This window comes from Mesocricetus auratus, unplaced genomic scaffold (assembly GCF_017639785.1).
Source record: "Mesocricetus auratus isolate SY011 unplaced genomic scaffold, BCM_Maur_2.0 Super-Scaffold_100011, whole genome shotgun sequence".
Taxonomy (NCBI): domain Eukaryota; kingdom Metazoa; phylum Chordata; class Mammalia; order Rodentia; family Cricetidae; genus Mesocricetus; species Mesocricetus auratus.
In genome coordinates, this window is record NW_024429195.1 from 13,523,624 (window position 1) to 13,536,655 (window position 13,032).

Here is a 13,032-nt window from a genome sequence, read left to right on the forward strand (position 1 = left end):
GTCTGTTCCATAAACAACGTTGTTTCCTAGCAGAGTTCCCCTAACGTGATGGATTGAAGCGTCATTTTCTTTGAAGTTGAGTTCTAGTGTGTCCCAGTTAGGTCCCTGTTTTCAGCTGTTCAAGAGCCTCAACTGGGCGATTATGACAGGCTCTGGTTTGTAATTAAAACTAAGATTTGGAGGAAAGGGATTAGATAGGAGTGTGGCTCAGAGTCCCTTTGGCTCTGCTTACTTTCAAAGAATGGAGTTCCCTGCTTCTAAGAAAGCCTGTGCTCCATAAGATTCCCATCACCAGGTGGGCTTCACAATCCACGGGGCTCCTCTAGAGCTGTGCCAACCACACAGCGTGCAGCTCAGAGGGAATCTGACCCCTCTCACCTAACACCCATCGCCTATGTGTCTCTGCCAAGAATGGGGTACACAGGTAGAAGAACCGGACTCCACTGTGCACACTTTTGCTGCCCAGGGAGACATTTGCAAAGGGAACGCCTTCGCCCACATGACAATTATTTCCCCAGCTCCCATCCTATGGACCAGAGCTCCCTTTCTGGAAGAAAGAAAGGTCACAAAGACACGAACTGGACCTAAAACTAATAAACTCATAGAGTTAGCAAAAGTTAACACTCTTTGGAACAAGAGATTGTCCCATCCATTACCAGGAATGAAGATTCTCAATCAGAAACTCCTTATGGCTGGCTTCTACTGTCATTCAAACTCACTTGTCACCTCTCTGACTTAGACAAGAGGATTTTTTCACTCATTTTGCAGCTACTTATTAACTGTTGCCAAGAACCTGACCACTGCAGATACCCAGGAAGCAAGTCAGCTATGGTCCCAACTTCTTGGCACAAAGTATGATAAAGTCTGTAATGGGGAAGTATAGATGGCTTGGAAAACCTTATTCTGATTAATCCAATTCAGTGTGGGTGGGTTGGGGTGGGAAAGGAAGGGATCCATGACTCCTTACAGTAAGAGGGATCTGAAATCTGATGTGAAAAACAAGCAGCTATTGGCCAGGGAAAGGGAGAGGATAGGGAGTGCTAACCAGGAAAGGGAGGGGTTAGGGAGTGCTAACCAGGAAAGGGGAGGAAAGGGTGAGTTTTTTTCCAAGCAAAGAAAGCATTGTTTTGCCTGGAGACAGAAGAAAGCTTGACCCAGGGAACTTAACAGCGACTGAAGAAGGCTGGGGTACAGTTCGATGTTCAGAGCTTGCCTAGCATGAGCAAGGTCCCCGGGTGTGATTCCATACACACACACACACACACACACACACACACACACACACACACACACACAGAGAGAGAGAGAGAGAGAGAGAGAGAGAGAGAGAGAGAGAGAGAGAGAGAGAGAGAGAGATTTAAAAGGGTTTTAGGAGAATTGATAGAAGATGTACATACACTGGATACAGATAGCGAGGATGGAGACAGACAGGACAGGAAGATGCAAAGATGACAGTTGACATTTTAGTCTGATTACTTCAGGCTTGTAAGCAGGAACCACACTGCAATGTATCTTTTGAAGAAGGCGATGTTGTGTAGAATAGATAGGAGAGAACTAAACAATGATTAGAAGAACAGTTAAGGGAGAGAGTGGGTCAACTGGAGATGGTCCCCCAGTCTGGGGCAGTGACGGCATGGATAGACATCAGTGTATGATGCTCACACTTCTGTCCTGGTTAACCTTGGGTACTGAGATGGTGAACAGGTGAGCATTGTATTGAACCGAGATGTTCCTTAACTGTGTCTGAAAAAATTGGTGTTAGTGGGGCTCTGCAAAGAGGGAGCTAGCTGGCTACCCTATTTGTGACCAGGGAAGATGGTCGAGGATCTTGGAGTAGAGGGGAATGCCCAGGAAATCATATAAATGAACAGAAGAAAAACGTTTAAGGAGAAACCTGGGAGAATCCCATCATCTACAATAAAGAGTACATGCTAGTGAGAAGGAGGAGCTCTCACCAAGCGTGGCCTCACGGGAGAGAATGGAAACCAAGCATCAGGTGGTGCTGCAAGCGAGATAAACCAAGAGACAGGCGCGGGTCTTGGGCATTGTTCATCATTGTCTGCTATTTGGTAATGTGTTAAATCCATATTCATAAGACATTTTCGCTGCTCTGGTCACTAGGGCAAGAGAATGGAACCAACCTAGTTGCCCATGAACCCATAAGTGGGTAATAAAACTCTGCTACATATATAAAATGGAATACTGTCTAGTCTAAAGAAAAAAATGAAACCACAAAACTAGTAGAGAAATTGACTTTGAAAGTATAAAAGTTGGGACTGGAGAGATGGCTCAGTGGTTAAAAGCACTAACTGCTCTTCCGAAGGACCAGGGTTCAATTCCCAGCACCCACATGGAGGCTCACAACTGTCTGTAACTCCAGTTCCAGAGCATCTGGTGTCCTCACACATACACACATGCAGGCAAAACCCCAATGTGCATAAAAAAGAAATAAATATTTAAAAATACAAAGAAAGCATAAAAGTAAGAGTTACTCATTCTCAGAAAAAAATTGCATGTTTTTCCTTATATGGGGATCTAGTCTATAATATATATGTGTGTAATAGTATATATGTAGTAAGAACAGGAAAGGCTACTATTTGGTGGCGAGGAGGGACAGAATTCAGATCAAGTCACAAAAGGATATAAAACTAGGTTTTCTAGTTTTGAATCTCTTGATTTTTCAGTTTTTTGTGGTGGATAAGTGCATATGATGTAAGTGATAATGAAAGTGTAAAATCTAATGACAAGTTTGACAGCTTCTAATTGGCTGAACTATGTAGTTCATTGTAGACTTTGGGTCTGGGTAAATGCTATGCTAATCTCTGTGTGTGTATTTTTTTCAGTTCATTATAACAAACTTTTTCTTCAAGGACATTGCTAGTTTTCTTCAAAAAATTGTTGATTTAATTCCTTGATGGTTTCAATTATGGGGGTGTGGTGAGGATTGAGGATGGGTATCTTTTTCAAGTACAATGTGTTTTAGTCCACATCTCAAATGTGGACTCTTCTCATTTGGATAATGCAAGCGGTGACCCTTCTCTGTGACCTCTACCCCGCTTTTAGATGAAGGCTTTTCTCACAGATTTCAAATTATGGGGTTGCCTGATTTTGAAGCGTGTTCTAAAGCACTTAAGATGTAGTTCATGGGCTAATGGGTTACTTATGGTAGTATCTGAGTTCCATTCCAAAAACCTGTGAACAACAACCAGAAAAATCCAGGCATATATCCACTTGTTATCCCAGCACTCAGAAAGCAAGTGGATAGGTCCCAGGGGCTCATAGCTAACCTCACCCCCTGGGCATGCTCCAGGCCAATGAGACACTCTGTCTCAAAATAGGACGCACAGTGCCCGAGGTTGTCCTCCACACAGGTGCTCATGGATATGCACGACCGTGCGTCCACATAAAGGTAGTTCACAGCAATGAGCATCACAATGTTTAAGAGTTCAGTATGAGATCAAGTCATCTTATCTCCCATCTCTTTTCCAGCTCCAGGAGACGGTGAAAAGGAAGCTGGAAGGGGCCCGGTCACCACTTAATGGGGACCAGCAGAATGGGGCTTGCGACGGGAGCTTCTCTCCAACAAGCAAGCGCATCCGGAAGGATCTTCCCACGGGCATGGAAGCCATCAGCAGCTTGCCCAGCAGCATGCCACTGCCTTCCGCTTCACCCCTTCACCAACTTGACCTCAAGCCTTCTTTGCCCTTGCAGAACAGTGCTGCTCACACTCCTGGGCTTCTGGAAGATCTGGGTAAGAACGGCAGGCTCCCTGAGATTAAACTCCCCGTCAATGGCTGCGGGGACCTGGAGGATAGCTTTGCTGTACTGCAGAGCAAGGACCTCAAACAGGAGCCTCTCGATGACCCTGCCTGCATAGACACATCAGAAACGTCACTTTCTAATCAGAACAAGCTCTTCTCTGACATTAACCTGAATGACCAAGAGTGGCAGGAACTAATAGATGAGCTGGCCAACACGGTTCCAGAAGACGACATCCAGGACCTGTTCAATGAAGACTTTGAAGAGAAGAAGGATCAGGAATTCTCACAGACAACCATGGAGACCCCACTCTCCCACGAGAGTGCGAGTGTGAAGAGCGATGCCTCTCATTCTCCTTTTGCACACGTCTCTATGGGATCGCCCCAGGCCAGACCTTCGTCTTCTGGTCCTCCCTTTTCTACTGTCCCCACAGCCACCAGCTTACCCTCTGTGGCCAACACTCCCGTGGCTCCAAACCCTGCCAGCTCACCAGCTAACTGCGCTGCCCAGTCCCCCCAAACTCCAACGCAAGCCCACACTCCAGGTCAAGCCCCACCTCGGCCTGGCAATGGCTATCTCCTCAATCCAGTCTCGGGGACGGTATCCGGTTCAGGGTCGGGCTCAGTGGCAGTGCCCAGCTCTGACATGTCCCCGGCAGAGCAGCTCAAACAGATGGCTGTCCAGCAACAACAGAGGGCCAAACTCATGCAGCAGAAACAGCAGCAGCAGCAGCAACAGCAGCAGCAGCAGCAGCAGCAGCCCCACTCAAATCAGACTTCAAGTTGGTCTCCCTTAGGGCCTCCGTCAAGTCCTTATGGAGCTGCTTTTACGGCAGAAAAACCAAATAGCCCAATGATGTACCCCCAAGCCTTTAACAACCAAAACACTATAGTGCCTGCAATGGCCAACAGCCTGCAGAAGACGACCATGAACAACTACCTCCCTTCGAATCACATGAATATGATCAGTCAGCAGCCAAATAACTTGGGTACAAACTCCTTAAACAAACAGCACAATATTCTCACCTATGGCAACACTAAGCCTCTGACCCATTTTAACGCGGACTTGAGCCCGACAATGACACCCCCCATGGCCAACCCCAACAAAAACCCGCTGATGCCCTACATCCAGCAGCAGCCTCCTCAGCCGCAGCCGCAGCCGCAGCCCGGCCAGCAGCAGCCGCAGCAGCCGCCACAGCTGCAGGCTCCTAGGGCGCACCTGAGTGAGGACCAGAAGCGCATGCTTCTCATTAAGCAGAAAGGAGTGATGAATCCGCCCATGGCCTACGCTGCGCTTCCGGCCCATGGTCAGGTAAGTGAGAGGCGGTGCACAGTGGGCACCGTTCTTACCTGCATGCCAGGCTTTCCTGTGGTACCAGGCACCAGGCTTGGCCTGGAAGGGAGCCTAATCGCCATCTGAAACCCTCCCCTGTACATCCTTGTGCGGTTTCTTCTCAGAGTTGTGCATAAATGCCTAGGAACCCAACATCCCATTCCTGACTGCAGCCAAGAAAATTATAAATAAGTCCAGTTTTCACCGTGAGGAAAGCGGGCTGCAGAAGGCTCGTGACCCGGCATGGCATACCTCTATGGTTTTTCTTTCGGTTCATTAGCCAAAGGGTGATAGGAGGGCAGGGGTTCTCGGGCCTGCCTATCACTGTTGTACACCGTCTGGACAAATCATCAACCATCTTAACAGGCTATGAATGATGGGAAATACGGACTCGCGGCCTTTAAAAATCAGGGCGTTTTTGTATTTTCAGAGTGAAGTAGAGAGTGGATCTTGTGAGTGTTCAATGTTTTAACATTTGCCATTTTGCCAGCAACAGTTAGATATCTCGATCACATGCCTTAGGAGTATGGCATCCCTGTCTGAGGCATTCAGCTGCATTTCAGCAAGAGTTGCTAGTGAATTTATGGTGTCTATGGGTGTGGGGGGGTGGGGAGTGAGAAGGTGGGGGGTGGGGGTGGGGGTGTTTCTTTACTTTCAGTTGCTGTCTGTGGAATGCGGTGTCCCGTAGGTAGATACGAGGCAACTCCGCATCTTGTGGTTCCCCGAGGTTGGTAGACGCTACAGGCTGGAGGAGGTGTAGCCTGTATAGACAGGCCAGAGCTTGGTGGCTTCATTCTTGTCCTTTGCAGTCTTCCAACCCCCAAACCTCCCGGTGATTTCTTGTCTCCACATGCCAGCTAGATCTAAAGAAGTCCTGTCTGAATAAATAAAAGTACGGCTTGATTTTACATCAACTGCAATTGGAAACTAGTAGGAAACGTTTTTGAAATACAGAAACTAAATTAAAATATAGAAATATATCAGTGGAAACGCAACCTTTTATACACTTTAAGTTCAGAAGCAAGCAAAAATAGAGGCAATGTGCAAGGATGCTTGTGGGAGCTCAGATGCACCAGGAGGTTCACGAGATTACATGCTGTCAAATGATCTGTTGTTAATCTTAATATAAATTATGCTTCTACTCGGTCTGTTTTTAGGCCTGTATTTCTTCCGAGCCCAACCAAAGATGATTAATTCCAACTTGCAGGTCCTGTAGACAAGTGGGTGCAATGATACCCCTCCGTCCTCCGAGACCCACACTAACCCCTTTCTAAGTATGCTAACTAGAAACAGTCATGGCTGGAACATGGGGTTTTTTAAAGAGATCCTTTAGGGTCCTAATGTTTGCAGGTGGGTCCCTGAGGCCTTTAGCTGTGGGGATTGTGTTTTGAAAGGGCTCAGTGGGCTGAAGCAGTGTCTGGATTAAATCTGAATAGAACACCCTCCATCTGAGAGATGCTTTCAGGGTGGACAGACTCTTCCCTGGCAAGGGCTCTTAGCACAACTGCTTCTTAGCACAGAGCACAGACAGGCTTCCTAATGAAGTAGTAACTGCCCGGCGTTTGAAACAAGTTTCAAGATACTTACAGAAGCATGTGAGGGTTTCTCTACAAACACACCATTTCAGATTTTTATCTGATTGTGAACCGGTATTTTCATCGCTCTCAATGTAGTCATTTATGCTGTGTTTAGGCACAGAACACAGATGCTGGCGTGAGTTACAGACAAGACACCAAATGTTAATCTGTGCTGTTTCCTCTGTCTTAGTAGTGGGAGTTCTGTTTCCCCTTGCTGGACCCAAAAGACTATGACCAATGCTTGGTTTAATGACTTGGGCAATGAAATAGTTTGATAACATCAGATACATTTATTTCATGAAAGTTACACAGTTACTCATGTGGGAGTCACTAGAGACCGAGGTTTCTCTCAGGAACAAGTTGAAATGCATGCACTTTCTGGGTATTTGTTTTTGTTTTATTGTTTTTAAAGAAAAGAAAAGAAATAAGCCAGACATGGTGGACCATGCCTTTAATCTCAGCAGGTGGAATTCTGTGAGTTTGAGCCCAGCCAGGATAACATAGTGAAATGCGGTCTCAAAGCAAACAAGGTTAATTTTTTAATGGCTTTTATCTAGGAAGTCTTTTTTGTAGAATGTATATGTTGCTGGTGGTGGTGGCGCACGCCTTTAATCCCAGCACTCGGGAGGCAGAGGCAGGCGGATCTCTGTGAGTTTGAGGCCAGGCTGGACCGACAGCCTCCAAAACAATACAGAGAAACCCTGTCTCGTAAAACCAAAAAAAAAAAGAATGTATATGTTATTCTCATAATATCAGATTGAACAAAGATAATCATGATTTATTTATTTTATGTATGTGAGCATCTTCCCTGAATGCCAGTGTGTGCGCCACCTGTGTGCAGTACCTGTGGAGGCCAGCAGAGGGATCAGATCTCCTGGAACTGGAGTTACAGATGGTTGGTTACGAGCTGGGTGCTGGGAATAGAACCCAGGTCCTTTGGAAGAGCAGCCAGTGCTCTTAACTGCTGAGCCATCTCAGAAACCCTTCCCTGTTACTTTTAATAGCAAAAAAAAAATGAGATCAACAGAAAAACTTTGGATAGGTTTGTCATAATTTCCTAATTTTGCAGTTTCTCAAGAACAAGATCTCTACCCCAGCTAGTTATTTGCACAGTGCCCAACCCTGTGTTTAAAACTATTTAATAAGCCATTTGATGAAAATTAGCGACATGTGGGTCAGAGATATGTTTTCAGCTGGCTGTGGGCTTCCCCGGAGAACGCATGGACATGAGTGACTCAAAGTTGTTTTTAAGAGCAAGGAGGAGTCCTGGAAAAGCACTCTAAAAGGACGCCTTTGAGGGGGGGGGGTTCTCTCGAGCCCATGGAGGGCCCCTGAGACTGCTGGGAAGGCAAACTCAACCACTGGGACTAACAAACAAGAAACAAGGAAGCAGCTATGCAGAAGGAACCCAAAGACCTGCGGCCCCAGGCTGGCCACGGGAGGACACAGGCAACCCAGAGCCCAAGCCCAGTCCCTGCACAGATGAGTGCAGAGAGACAGCTTTCCAGAAGGAGAGGCTGCTAGCTTCTAGTCCTGCCAGCGACAGGACGGGCTGAATCGTCCGCAGCTGCTTCATCTGCACGCGTTCCGTAAGCGGCTCTGTGTGTGCAAGAAGTCGCTATGCTTTCCACTTCTTTTATTTTTTCCAAACTGTGTAAGCTCCGCTAGTGTAAACCTGTAGCACCTCCAGAGGAGGCTCAGGCCTCCAGGGTTCACAGACATCCTGGCAATCTCTTTTAAACACCCTTAACATTACAAGCCAGGAGCCTCTTCCGTCAGATTCCTTAAATACATGTGTTTACCTTTCCCAAGAAACACACGCACCTAGTTCAGATAGTGCTATCAGACTTCAGGTAAAAAAAACAAAAACAAACAAACAACAAAAAAACAGCCACCGCCACCCTCCCCGCCCCCTCTACGAAGGCAGCCGCGTGGCTTCACTAAGTCATTTTCCTGGTGATCCCCCACGGAACTGCATTTTTCCATTTTTCATCCCTACTGTACGGTAGAACACACCCTGCCTTAAAGGCCTTTCTTCCTGATCCTGTGCCATCCGCAGCATTGAGAAGTCCGGTGATGTGTGTCTACACCCTCCCTCCCAGAGCTCCTTGAATCTCTTAAGATTTTGTGATCCTAGCGTGGCTTCTCTCCCTCGGCATGTGGGGTGCTGTGACATGTATCTGTCTTGTGGCTGTGGGCGTGGTGTATGCGTGGGGGCCAAGAAGGACGTGTGGGGTCCTGCTGTACCACTGTCCTCCATGCCCACATGAGGCAGGGTTCCTCCCTGAGCCTGTGACCCCCTGCCTCTGCCTCACCGTGCTGGGGTGACAGGCTTGCGCAGTTGAGCTGGGACTCCACTCAGTGCTGAGACTGGAACTCTGGGTCTCATGCTTGGGCAGGGGCACACTTACCCACCAAGAATTCATTTTAACATCTGATAATATATGTTCCTAATATACCTGGGGTTTAAGATATCTTTAATACTTTCTCACTCCTTTTATTTCTTTTTATTGAACTTTTAGAACTCCTCCTTCTGCATTGAGAACTTCCTCGACTGCTCTCTGATTCTCATTTCTTTTCTAGTTTCCACGCCTTTGTCTTCTTATCCCATGTTCTATTAGATTTCCTTAACTTTGTCTCCCAACCTTGATATCAAATACTTCATTTTTAATTTCTACATTTTCAATTTCTGTAAGCTCCTTCTTATTCTCTGGCTTGTCCTTTATAACCTAAGATCACTAATTATCATTTTGAAATGAGGTTTTCTCCTGCTCTCTGCTTACTCTCTTCCTCTGAGGCAGCGTTTTCCTGTGTTCATTGTTTCTATAATGTCACAAGCTTTTCCTTAACTGTCTGTTTAGGAGCATGGCACCATACTGGGGTTCACTTGCCCTGGGATAACCCCGCCAGTTCCCTGGGTCAGTGTCCCCAGGTGACTTTCCCTTGAGCAGGACCGATGAGAATCCCAGGCTCATTGCTGACCCTAGACACTGAGCATGGAAAGGGAGTTGGTGGCCGTGTTGGTGACAATGAGGGGTGTGTCTCTAAGCACCGGTACACTTTCACTCACGCTCTGCTTCCGCTTGACACCTGGGATCCCAGGGCTCCTGAGTCTGACAGCTTCATCTCCATAGAGTCAGGAGCCGTCCTTCCTTGGGGAAGGGCAAGAGTCTTAACTCTTCACTTCGTGGACCTTCAGCCCGTTTCCCTGTGCCGCTCTGTGGGGATAATCTAAACAGACACTGTGCCCTTTGGCAATCAGACTGTTGAAACAACAGTCCCCCAGGAACTTGAGTTTCCTTGGTAATCTCATCACTGGGCAGGAGAAAGACTGAACCCCTTCCTAATGCTAGCCAGAGGAGGAACTCGCCTCTCCCGAAGAGATTTCAGGCACTTTGAACAACTCCCCAGAGCACTTTGCTGGACAGACTAAAGCCGAGATGGCGTAAGCAAGACCACACCTGGACCATAACTACTTAGCTATGCACATCTCTTGCCCTCCGTGAACATCTAAACCTTTCAGACTTGGCTGAGGGAGAAGAGGGGTGTCACCAGAACCCTTTGTTCCTTTTCCCAGTGTGAATAAATCTCCTGTTTCTGATTTTCCCAGTTCCTTATCTTTTCAGTTGCGTATTGAAGATGGGTGGCCATACTTGGCTTTTAGGACTGCAGGACTCAGGCTTGGACCTAATAACTCCAGTAACACCTCTACCTACATGCTGCCTTGATACTCAGTTGCCTCTGCTGACTGTGTCTTCACATCTTGTTTGATTTCTGCTGCTCCTTCTGAGTGGTTGGAACCAGCTCTGTCAAGCTGCTGTGTCCTCTGGTTTCCATCTTCCAGAACTTCGTAGGCATCCCTTGACCGCTCCTGCCATCTCTCTTCCTCCTTGTTCTCCAGTGTTCGTATCAAGTTTACTCCTGTATCGCCACTGTGCTGGAGCGCTTGAAAATGCCAAGCTCATTCTAGACTTCTGCAATGGCTTTCAACACCTTTCCATTTGAATATCAAATATTGCCTGATACTGAAACTTATTGCAGCAAGATTGGCATGATTGTTTCCAACGTTTTGGCCATTAGTGAAGAAAACAAACTCTAACCAAACTCGATACCCTTGTGACGGTGAGTGTTTGATTGTCAGGTTGTCATAACCTAAAGTCACATGAGAAGAGACTGAGGAATTGCCTAGGTCAGATTAGCCTGTAGGGGATTGTCTTGGTTGTTTATTGATAGAGGGAGCCCCGGCCCATGGTGGGTGGCAGCATTTGGTGAATTGAGCCCCCGAAGTGTGTAAGGCTAGAGAAAGCTCACTAAGCACTAAGAAGCAAGCCATGATGTGTCCACTGTCCCTCAGCTTCTGACTGTGTCTGTGACACATGGTTCCTGCCTTGACTTCCCTGCAACAATGGACTATAACTTGGAACTGTGAGACAAATGAACCCTTCATCGCCTCTGTGCTATGGGGCTGGGTATTTTATCACAGTAGCAAAATAAAACCAGGATGACATTTGGGACACATGTATTCTTATCAGGAATGCATATGTTCAAGGGGACAGAAATGCCAACATCATTCTCCAGCCACTTTGGGGTAAGATCTCATGATTATACCCACCAAGTCTTTTATAGAATCTTGAAAACACTGACTTACTTCAAGGACTGTGGAAACAATTTAGATTCCATGACCCCGACTAAGCCTGTGGTACCCTACAACTCAGGTGCCAGGCAAAGTATTGACAGAATCCTCATCACTGGCTCAATCCAGGCCTCCCAGCTGAGGGAACCGGCAGGCGAAAGTGCTCAAAAATCCTCATAATAAGGGAAAGGTTTCTATCGATGGATAAAATAAAATCATTTCCATACACATCCTGGAAGATCTTTTAAAATCCTGATTGACGTTCTGTCAGAGTCTGCGAATATGAGGCTAATAAAAACAGCCAAAGAGAAGAAGTGTGCAGGGAAGGAATTAGTTGTATAATATACTGTGGGAGCGAGAGGTTTTAATTGGCCCTCTGTGAGAAGGCTCTTGAAAGGTTCTGTGGGACGAGAAGATTCCTGTTTACTCGGAGAGCTTATAGTCCATCAAGCAGAGTTCTGGAGCGTTTATGGACCTAAGAATCACCGGGGGAGGTGTTGGGAGGGCAGGTAATCTGCAGATCTGTGGTGAGGCCTGGGAGTACACACTCTATACCCCCACAGATGCGACCAACTCTGATGCCATGTTTCTTTTGTTTTGTTTGGGGCAGAGTTTCTCTGTGTATTAGTCGTGACTGTCCTGGAACTCTCTTTGTAGACCAGGCTGGCCTCAAATTCACAGATATCCACCTGCCTCTGCCTCCTGAGTGCTAGGATTAAAGACGTGTGCCGCCGCCACCTGGCTGTTACCATTTTATAATGAATAAATGGTACACAGTGGAGAAATGGTACATAAGATAACAGCAGAACACAGTGAAGTGGTCTGAGCTTATTTCATTGTTCACCATCTAAACTGGCTTGCCCCCGGCAGGGTGTTAGTTACTTCCCTATTGCTGTGATTAGACATCGTGACCAAGGGGTCTTCTAGAAGAAAGAGTTCACTTGGACTCATGGTTGCAGGAGGGTAAGAATCCCTCACGGCAGCAAGGTGGCAGGAGAGCTGAGCGTTCACATCTGGAACCACAAACAGGAAGCAAAGAGAGTAAATCGGGAATGGTGCGAGGCTTTGAATCCTCCAAGAGACAGATGGCTCTTGTTTTGTCTTAAGACCTCGCATGTGCTGGGACACCTTCCCCGGGATCTGCAAGGTAAAGGCTGGCAGTGGAGCGGGGTACACGGCAGAGGCAGCTTGAGGCGAACGTGGCATTCTCTTGAGATGTCACCTCAGAGAGGTTTGTAGGGCTCCCTTTCTTGGTTATATTAAATATGGCAGCTGGACAGCTCTCCTAGATGCTCTTGGGCTTTGGAAGTGATAACACGTGGGCCACATGCCCGATTTATTTTCCCTTTACCTCTTGAATCTTGGGTCCCCTTCATTTCAAGCTATATTCTTACTGCGGCTCCAGTCCAGAACCCGCCAAGAGTATCTCTTTTTTTTTTTTTTTTTTTTTTTTTTGCTTTTTTGGGACAGGGTTTCTCTGTGTTGTTTTGGAGGCTGTCCTGGAACTAGCTCTTGTAGACCAAGCTGGTCTCAAACTCACAGAGATCCATCTGTCTCTGCCTCCCAAGTGCTGGGACTAAAGGTGTGCGCCACCACCGCCATCCAGCAGGCCTGAACGTTATGATACCATATTGTTGCATTTGATGAAATACATACTCAGACGATGTCACACAAAGAGAGATTTCCAGTGTGGTGTCTTGATTAATAACCATACGTAAGATCTCGTCGTTT

The 13,032-nt window shown here is 46.9% G+C and overlaps 1 protein-coding gene across 1 annotated transcript in view; it reads left to right on the forward strand.

The window, feature by feature from the left end:
* The window catches only part of Maml3 (mastermind like transcriptional coactivator 3), a 429,467-nt gene that overhangs the window by 251,292 nt on the left and 165,143 nt on the right, over positions 1 to 13,032 (forward strand). Inside the window, exon 2 of the mRNA XM_021231452.2 lies at positions 3,490 to 5,070. Coding sequence (XP_021087111.1) covers positions 3,490 to 5,070 — 1,581 coding nt within the window. The remainder of the gene's footprint in view (positions 1 to 3,489; positions 5,071 to 13,032) is intronic.